At 38.0% G+C, this 10249-nt stretch overlaps 1 protein-coding gene across 1 annotated transcript; it reads right to left on the bottom strand.

Moving 5' to 3' along the window:
- Positions 1–1250: 1250 nt before the first annotated feature.
- On the bottom strand, positions 1251–9608 carry TDRD15 (tudor domain containing 15). The gene has a single exon (XM_014894914.2). The coding sequence runs from the start codon at positions 9602–9604 to the stop codon at positions 3728–3730; it is 5877 nt and encodes a 1958-aa protein (XP_014750400.2). The 5' UTR covers positions 9605–9608; the 3' UTR covers positions 1251–3727.
- Positions 9609–10249: the final 641 nt, after the last annotated feature.

The following is a 10249-nucleotide window of genomic DNA, read 5'->3' as shown; positions in this document are numbered from 1 at the left end:
GAAGGGAGTTTAGCTGTAGCTGGATCCAGTCTTAATCACGGCCTTGGTCAACAATTTACATCTGAAGGATTGTGTGTGCACAATCAACCCTTTGTATCCCATTGCCAAGATTCTGAAGTTTAATAGGCTATTCACTTACTGAGAATCTGCTGCAGGAAGCAATCTCTCAACATCAAGGAGTAACCATGAGAGGTATCCCTACTCAAGAGGAGATCCTGGCACACAGCCTCAACAGGTCCTGGGCTTTCCACTACTTATAGAGTGAGATAATTGACTCATAGTCTTATCTGCAGAGCAGTGACAGCAGTTAGTTTCTTCCAAACCTGGTTTGAGTTGAGCCCTGACCAGCACTATGGCTCAGATTAGCCCTTGGTTATTGTGTTGTCTGTGGACCTTGAGTCCACGACTCAGATGCAGCCATCATGGCCAGATGCATACATTACATTTAGGACTGGCTGTTTATTTGGGAGGAGTGTGGGCAAAGATAAAGCACAGGGGTAGCAAAGAAGCAAGGGCAGGAAGTGCAGTTGTCTGTGGAAGAGTGAAAGTTGTCCCCAGACTTCAGTCTGCAGCTAACACAACACCCTCAAGCACGCACACACAGTCCTCTGGGAGCATTACAGTTAATTAAAAGCACTGTCAAAAGGCTCCATCCTTGAATTTGCCTTTATGAAACAGATGATAATTACTTTCTAGGAGCTCTTCTTCAAAACACTACACTCCCACTTTATTTCCTAACTTTTTCCTGAAAACTAATCTTGACACACTAGTTTAGCACTGAAGCCTCCATTTCTGCCTGAAAGCTTACAGGTCTGTGGTGCCTGACCCATACAAACATTAAATAAACTAGTCAGCCCTTTCAAAGCACCTGAACCACACCCATCTCCTACCCCCACTGAAGCCTTTTCCTTCTTTGCCTCTCTTCCCACATGAATCCTCAATGACCTTGTCTCCAACTCTCAGGCCCACGATTTCTGGTGGCTCAAGTCTACAAGACCACATTTCCTCTGGAGGTAATGCAAAGTTCTCCTAAATCAGCCAAAAATGTTCAGCAAAGTCAGCAAGAGGCACTTTCTCTTGGAAGTTCCACACAATACATACTGATGTAGCTTCAGATATTTTTCAATGCATTCACCAACAGCAAAGGTTACCAAAAACTTGAGAATGTCTTAGGCAGGGCAAGTTACACAGGAGATAAGCATTTTATTTATTATCTTTAGTATTAATTTTATTGATGAAAAAAAACCCAATATACACATGAACGTTTTGAATTCCAAACAAATGAAACTGGTTCTCTACAACTTTTGTGGATTTAAAATAACCACAGTCATCAATGATACAGTTTAAATAAATATAAAAATTGAAAAAAAAAGATAAACAATACTTTCAAATTAAATTTTAGCCAAAAAAAATTACTACTACACAAAGTACTGCATTTGTTCAGCATTATGCTCACTCTAAGACAACTTAAAACTGGACTACTACATCCCATATAACTGACAACTTCTTCCAACAAGGTTCTGGGTATAGATTCCCCTTTCTTACAAGAAAAATGTTTTAACAGCAGAGGTACACTCCAGAGAAAGAAGACTGGGCATAAAAAACACAGCCAGACCTCCCAGCAACTTCATCTAACAATCGTAATACATCTTTGTAATGCACTTCTGAGAATCTGCATCAACAGTGGCAACAAGACATTCTTTATATTTACAGATGCAGTATAATCCTGAAATACTTTCAATTATCTGATTCTTACTTGAAGCATTCTGAGTATCAGACCTTCAGTAAAGGAATTATTATCACGAGCTAGACTCATTACAAGTTGAAAACACAACACACATTCTTGCAAATAAATCTAACATTTGCAATTTGCAGAACATAAAAACGGTACACACAGCTGTTTATTTTTTTCTTATTCATACATCATTTCTAGGCTCCATTTTGTAACATTAGAGAAGCAATATTCCACAACTACATACAAGTTAAAGCACCATATACATTAGCAAAAAAAAAATCTATTTAAAACATGCAAATTGTATATTACTGTACATAACATGTCTGCATTTAGCGTATCCAAATGATTTTTAAAAAGAACAGATTCTCAAGATCCTACTTTTACAACTGAAAGTCAGCCAGAAGTTAGAACCAGTGATAATTAACACCTAAGTGTCAGTGCCTCTACGTGGCACTACATTGAACCAGCACAGCAAGTGTAAAGTCATCACTCAACATGAGTAATGTTGCACAATACAACCTTTGGGTTTTATACTAACAGCCAGCAGTATGTATAACTATTGACAAAGAATCTGCCAGGTAAGCTTACAACTTTAAGCAGGAAAAACTTGAAATTCTCAAATATGAAAAAAAAAGTGCAATATAAAGAAAATAATTAAACACAAATGGTTACAACCTCCACTCCTTTTTTCTAATCACTATATTAACATAATATTACTGATACATTTACTTGAGAGATTTTATCTTACACATTTTCTGATTTGTTAGTAATGGGCATTTTTCACTTGTACAATGAAAGTATTTTAAGCTTCAAGAACAGTTCAGGACTCTGAATACTTTATCTTTGTCCAAACAACTTAGGAATGAGGTGAGGGCAAAAGAATAAAATAAATAAACAAATAAATCAGAAAAACAGCTGACCATTTCAGACTAGATACTGAAAACAACAACCCTTCTAAAGTATTATCATCACTTTTCAGTTCTGAAATTTCCTCCTCCCACAAAAAAAAAAGAAATGGTTCTGAATGCTTCCCTTTAAGATACAAACAATATAAAATAATACTTTGACTTTACAGTGTATTAGCTAAGCACCTGGAGAAAACTCCCTCTCCACATTCTGGCAGATGGAGAGGAAGATGGAGGAGAGATATCGGTGGAACACACAAGCTCATCAGACTGAAAAATCCCAAAATTATGAACTCAGATACCAAGAGAATCTTAAGAAGGGGCAATGGCATCTGTACATCAAGAGCTAATTGCAAACAACTAAATGCATGTCTCTCCCATAAATGGGGATCCAAATTTTTGGCTTAATCTTAGTACTAAAACTTTTCTCACATGGAAACTCTGGAATCAGAAACAAATAAAAGAGTATGTCTGGCATCTTTGTTTTCTTAACATCCAAAACATGGAGACACCACCACTGTAAACCAGATGTAACTGCAAATGAAGACTGTATATATATATATACATACAAAAATTTCAACAGCATTCCAACAAAAAGGTTGTTTGGTTTCTTTTGCTTTGAAGTAGTGCTTTTCTAACTGCAGCCTACTGATTATTCAACTAATTGACAGTAGCTTCACACTTTCCAGACTTTCCAGACTGTAGAACATCAGCATCATGAGTCTCAGCCAGTGTTTCTGGTAGCAGATTTACTCTGTGTTATGACAACTTTACTTTTCTTATTATCATAATGCTGAAAAAATCCCAACATCCTCACAGTACTGTCCATCTTTTGTAGGTTTTCTTTCCTTTCAGTGTTATAAACTCAGATCCTTTGTTAACGGTATTCCAGCAGCCACTTTACCACACTCCCTCCTTTGAAACGTTTTTATAGCTAATGCAGTGCTTCAAAAAGCTTTTTTGTTTCTCTTCTTTGTCTGACTTCTGTCAGCAAAATCAGAATTTTCATCATTATTATATTCTGGTTCACAAAGAAAAGCATAGTAACTAGAATCTGGCCACTTCACTTGTAATTCTTTTTTTCTGATTAGAGCCTGTCAACTGGAATGGGACAGCACCTACTGTGAGAGCAGACTGCGTGGCCTGCAGCAATTAAGGCATCAGATAGATTGCTATCCTCACAGAGAACATCCACCTCTAACTTCATTTCAGAGCCATAGTGGATAAAATGAAATATCAGACCTGGTTTATGAAGAAGCTTCTGAAACAGAAGTATCGCTTCCTCACTCCAGTGCTCCCCCTTGCCAGGAACTGTATCATGCAAAGAGCAAGAGTGTGCCAAGCGTGGGAAGTACAAGAGACTTTCTGGAACAACTTTAAGTTTATGGATATCAGAGTAAGGGATAGTCCTCAGAAAGCCATAATCAATCAATGTAAGAACAACAGACTGACTTGTTACTTCACTAATTTCTGCCCTGTACAAGTCTGTTTCCTGCTCAAACTCAATCAAGCAGCTAGCACCAGGCATCACAAGTTCTTCTGGCAGAGCTGGCAAGTTGTCAGGAAGGTCAGAGAGCAGCAAGGACAAGTTTCGCATGCAATCAAAGAAGATTTCAAACTGGACGCTGAAGTTTGAAGGATCAGTAACTGCAGTTGCACACCCAGGGTATGTTCTGCCACTACGCAGCAGCATCCACATGACTGAATTTATCTTGAATGACGTATCAAACTCCTTAGACTTTGTATTACTACATTCTTCTGGTCCAACAATTGTCCAACAATGACTTAAGAGCTGGTTCAAATACTCCTGAAGTGTAACTTGTCCTACTAAAATATCTACCTCCCAGATACCAGATGATTTCAAATACCTCAAAAACAAGATCCTTATTTCACAATCCAGGAGTACATTTACTAAATGGTCAAAGTGAATTTTCTTCATGTTTTTAAAATAAATCCACCTACAAAAAACAGCTTGTTTAGGAATACTTTTGATCTCATCACTGAGCATCTTTGCATTATTTAAGGACACCAACTCACACGTACCATAATCCATGAAAAAAACTAGCATTAACTTTTCCCTGACAAATTTCTTTATCACTTTTGATCGATACCATTTTAAGTTCTTTTCAGATTGTGTAATGCATTCCAATCCCTGTTCAATGTCATCCACTCTAAGCAAATCACTTCTTTGTGCTTCTTTCTCAAGCATTACATTTAACTCATGTAGTATTCGCAAATTTTTAAGTAACTGTACATAAAACTCTCCACTCTTTGAAATATTAACAACTTCCGCTGCTTCTACTTCTCCAGAATTTAAAACCTGACAAAAGACACTTAAGGGTTTTACAGAAATATTTTTCATCCCAGCAGCCTTGGTTTTATTTTGGCCACCTAAACTATTCTTAGACTTTTGAGGATTACCAGTGTGTTTAGGCTTATTTTCTAAAGCACATACCCATGTGCTTTTCCACCTTATGCTGCCTATTTTATGCAAAAGGCTGTCAGACAAAGACTCTCCATCACAAATTACATCTATTTCCCATTTTTCTCCATATTGCTGTAAGAACTTGCAAGCTACTGGCTTGTCACTTACCATCCTTGCAAAATAAGCAGCACTTTCTTTAGTCCAGCTTTCACCAGGAACACTTTTTACACTGCTAAGGAAACAATGAACACTAAACCTTGGTAGAGTTAAGAACGTTTCTGGAATCCTGCAGATTTTTGATGAACTTACAACTGCAGCATTACCATAGTCAATAAATTCTACCTCATAGGAGTTTCCTGATTTCAGAGTTTTAATAACTGCTCTATAGTAAAAACAATCAGCATCATGCTCGGCAACAACGAGATCCCCTACCATGAGATCATTTAAGCAATTTTCCCGATCTCTATTCTCCAAGCTTTCATTTAAATCATCTGCTAGTTTTATTATTAAGTTTTCATCCTCAGCAAAGTGAACATAGAAACTTGATGGACTATTCATATGAGAAATATAACCTGCTACTTCAGTATTCACCTGGATATCACGTTGAGGAAGACTGATTAATGTAGGTATATTTTTATTATTCCTTTCCTGTTCACCTGTACAATTTGGTCTTTCATTCTGAGATTCAGAGACAGCATTTACAGTTATTTCCTTTGAACGTAAAGCAGAATAAGAGAGAGAGTGAGAAGCACGTTGTCCAATCCAAGGGTCCTCTCCATTCCCTGGAACAGTACTTAAAGTATTTCTAAAACCTTCCTCTTTGCTGTCCTGTAAAGTTTGCTGTTTTGAGAATCCACTACACAGCTCTGATGTGCTACATGCAGTTTGCTCTTCATCTCCAAAATTCTCACTGGTATCTGCCTGGTAATACTCATCATAGACTTGGCATTTCACTTCCGTTTTCAATTTAAGTATTTCAGCATCTTTAACACTTACTTTATTAATTTCCTTGTCATCTTCCATATGACATATTCCTCCTTCATTACTTCTAGTTTGTTCTTTATGGCTTTCCTGAGCCAACTCTTCCAGTACCTTTTCTTTAATTTTCTGACTTACTTTGAGTTGTCCATCATACAACTCCACAACAATCTTTCCATCTGATTCTCTGGATAAAATTACAGCCTTCAGCAGTTTACCAAGGAATGTTTTCACAAACCATGTAGTAATACTTGCTGGAAATTCTGCCCCCCTAAGGTCTGACAGATAGAATTTTATAGCTTGCATGGGTGTGAACAGTAGGTCAGTAGCAGAATCTGGAATAGGCATCAACTGGTCTCTCTCCACCATACTCCTACTTCCAAAATCCACATAGTCAACCCACAGAAAGGATGTCGATTTCACAGGAACAGCCAAAGCTCTGTAAAAGAGACCATCTTCCACATATCTGGCTATACACAGTCGTGTATTCTTATGACAATTTGCATTACTTGACATTTTACTTACATCACTAACCTTCTTCATCAATGCCTTGAGAGTTTCAGTGTTCCGATTAAGCTGACAATAGAATTTTGAAGGACTACTTATGTGAGTTATATAAACCTCCTCCTCGCTTCCAGTTTTTATATTAAAAGATGAATAGCAAAAACTGTACAGAGAACCCAAAGATGAAAGGTTTCTCAGTCCAACACACTTAGACTGGGTGAGACCACATTCTCTGAGGAATTCCTCCACACTACTAAGTGGAGTCTGTAAGTCAACTACATTGCATAAACAGTTGGGGCTCACAAGAACAAGAGCATAAATGGTGCAAGTCAGTGGCCCTCTAGAAGATACGAAGTCTTCAAATTGTCTATGCACTTCTTCAGACCAATTAAGTGAGTCAGTATATAAGACTACATTTTTAAGTCCACATCGAAATGCTTGACTTTCTAGAGTTAGGAAATCTGGAAGAACACCCTGAACATCTTTAAGTGAAACTCTCTCCCGATAACCATAATCGACAAAAACCACATCAACTTCATTTGTGGATACTTGCTGCACAACAGTTGCTCTGTACCACTTTCCATCTCTGGGACACTTAACAATACAAGCAACCTGTCCAGTTTTGTATGGACTGGTATGATCTTTATAGTAAGTCTGAATTTGTCCCATTAATTTATTTAGCTCTGGCAGTTTGCTTTGTAGCTGACATGAAAAATCTGCTGGGGAAAAAATGCAAGAACACACCACTTCATAAACAGCTCCTGGTTTAAACACAAGCTCTTTATAAACTAATTTTTCCTCACATACTGATTCATGCATTTTAGAGACAGCATCTTCTCCTAAATGGGATGGCACAACAGATTCTCTAGGCACTGGCGGCACATTTGATGTTTTTTCCTTCTGAAGTAAGTCTCCATTTCCAGATACCTTATTTTTGCAAGTATTACTGGTTTTCTCTACATTGATTTTTTCTTTTTTACATTTGAGGTGATTCCCATTGCGCCACTTTTTTGTTGCCCTTCGAACAGGATCTGGTGGCTTTAGCCGATATTCAGCATAACCAGCTTGAACCATACATGTGGCAACATTTCCTTGCAGGAAACCAGTATGACACTGCACATTAACAATGTACTTGTTGTTTTGCTTTCCAACAACATGAAGTAGCAGTGGTTTGTTCAACACCACATTTTTAAAGAAATCAGTTTCTTTTTTAACCCACACACCATCAACAGGAAATGTGCAAGCAAGGGAACAACATATAGCTAAAGCTGGTAAGTCAGAAAACTCGGGAAGCAAGGTTTTCACATTGTGACAAGGTATAGTGTCTGTATTTCCAAAATCCAAGAAGTAAACCATAATGCTAACACGAAACACTTTTGTGACGATACCCCTGTAGTAACACCCATCCTTGCTATACTGGGCACAGCATAGCAACCCAGGTTCTGGCTTTTTAAGCACCATCTCATCATGTCTGCACTGACTGTATGTGCAGGCAATGTTTTTCATTAAGGCCCGAAACTCATTCTGGTATCTACATGTTTGAATCCAAAAGTCAGATGGATTTATGACATATACTACAAAAGCTCCATAAAAAGAGTTCATTTGCATCTCTTCTCTCTTGCAGTAGCTGGAGAAAGAAATATCCCATTCAGGTAAGCAGGTCTTTTTATCTTTGTTTCCAAAGTAATTCTTAGATGAACTGTTTTTCTCAGGACTTGGATTGTGGTTTTGTGCAATACTTCTGGGTTTTGTTTCCGAAAGTGAGACACATGGTGCAGCTGTCTCATTCTGGTTTTCTGGATGCTCAGCATTACTTACAAGATTTTGTTTCTGCAGCGTTATATAATACAAGCGTTCAGTGCTATTGTATAAATCAACATGCATACACACAGAGGTTTGTCCTATTAAGGCTTGTGTAAGTTCCTTGAGCTGAAGTTTTATTACTGTTTCATCCTGACTACCAAAACAAGACAGCGTGCATGGAAATGAAATCATTGGTAATGTCATGAACTCAGCTTTCAGTTTCCGAATACAACTTGGTGGCACAGCTTCAATAATGCCCAAATCCATAAACCAGACCTCCACATGGTCAGAGAGAAGTTGTTTTATTACTCCTCTATGCCACTGTCCATTTTGCCTCTTGGCAGCACAGAGCAGCCCTAAACTATCACAAGATGTTGTATTTTCTCCAAGAAGAGCTTCATAGTACAAATGCATAGCTCTTGTCAAACACTCCAGCTCTTTCTGCCATTTCTGTATCTGACAATAAAATTTATTTGGGCTTATTGCACCAGTTATTTTTACATTTTCTTCACTGCCAACAGGTAGAGATGGAAAGAGTTGATCTGGAACGTTACAAAAATCTGTTGGTTTCTCAGAATTACTGAAGGTAAGTAACTCCCTAAATGGATACTTCTGTTTCAACAGTTGTGGCATTCTCTTACAAAGCATTCCTTGGGGCAACGCTCTTAAAGTTTCTACAACAAGACAAAATGAATCTCCATCAATAAATTTACCTAGCTGCAGTTCAAGAACATCAGTAATAATCTTAGGCACTTCTAGAATAAGCAGCTGATATGGTGTAACAGCCTTCACGTGACCTGTGATCTGTAATCCTACCAGAGATGAGAAATAGTTAATGGCTTTTGGACCCCATCTTTCTCCAAGAGGAAGTATGCTTGCAAAAATACCCAAAATCACCTTTGGAGGCAGCTGAAACAATTTATCACAAGCAGCAGCAAGATGTGTTTCCTCAACAGCCAACACATGTCCAGTGTCTATAAGAAAAGCCTCACAGATATTCCCATTTTTTCTCAGGACTCTTCCTCTGTGCCATTCTCCTTCTGTGTCTTCCACCAAGCAAGATCCACCAACACAGACATCATCTTTTACTTTGAACACACGCTGTATTTCATTTTGTAGTATGAAATAGTCAAGCTCACATCCTACATTGCATTGAGCCTGGAACACTATAACCAAGCACTCAGGATGGCATTCCACATGAGTTATCTTCAATTTCTTATCTACTGAGTCTGGTGAAGGAGTCAGAGATTCCATCCTGTCTGCAAAGAAAAGGAGTACAATCATCTTGATAATCTTCTGTACTTTTTCTTTGCAACTAATTGCTTACACGGCATTTATTTTCAAAATGGTTTAACAGCATATTAAAATTTCAGCTAAAATATACACTAAACACTTAAGAATATCATGTTTTAGGCAACTGGGATACACTCCACACAATTCTCTTAGCAAAGACATGCTCAGATAACACGAAAAAAAGTACCTCTAGATTCACTCACCTGGCTACAGACTGGCTTTATCACTTGAGACTAATTTTTAACCACAGTGTTGCTCCTACAATAACACCAAGGTATTCCAGCCTGTTTTCCTTTCCTTTTAATACGAAGAGGCCCAAGGACTCATCCCCTACTCTTTCTGTCTAAATCACTTCTCCAAATCACTGGCAATTTATAGCTCCACACTCTACTGGTTTTTTTACTCTGGCTGTCCGCAACAATTGCGCCAATAGCATACTTAAAGTGCTCATAATTACAACAACATACTGAGATTATCATGTCAGTGCAACATTTCTGCACTGCTCATCACGTAAGAGCCATGCCAGGTATGTTTCGTATGGTCTCAACACTCCAATTCTGACAGTTTAAATATCTTCAGAACATTCAAGTACTTTTCTGATCTATA

Source organism: Sturnus vulgaris, chromosome 3 (genome assembly GCF_052056855.1).
Source record: "Sturnus vulgaris isolate bStuVul1 chromosome 3, bStuVul1.hap1, whole genome shotgun sequence".
Taxonomy (NCBI): Eukaryota; Metazoa; Chordata; class Aves; order Passeriformes; family Sturnidae; genus Sturnus; species Sturnus vulgaris.
This window is presented reverse-complemented; position numbering and strand designations above follow the sequence as displayed.

What these genes read in the sequence shown, in the direction of transcription:
- TDRD15 (XM_014894914.2), bottom strand. Translation starts at nt 9,604, where the DNA reads ATGGAATCTCTGACTCCTTCACCAGACTCAGTAGATAAGAAATTGAAG.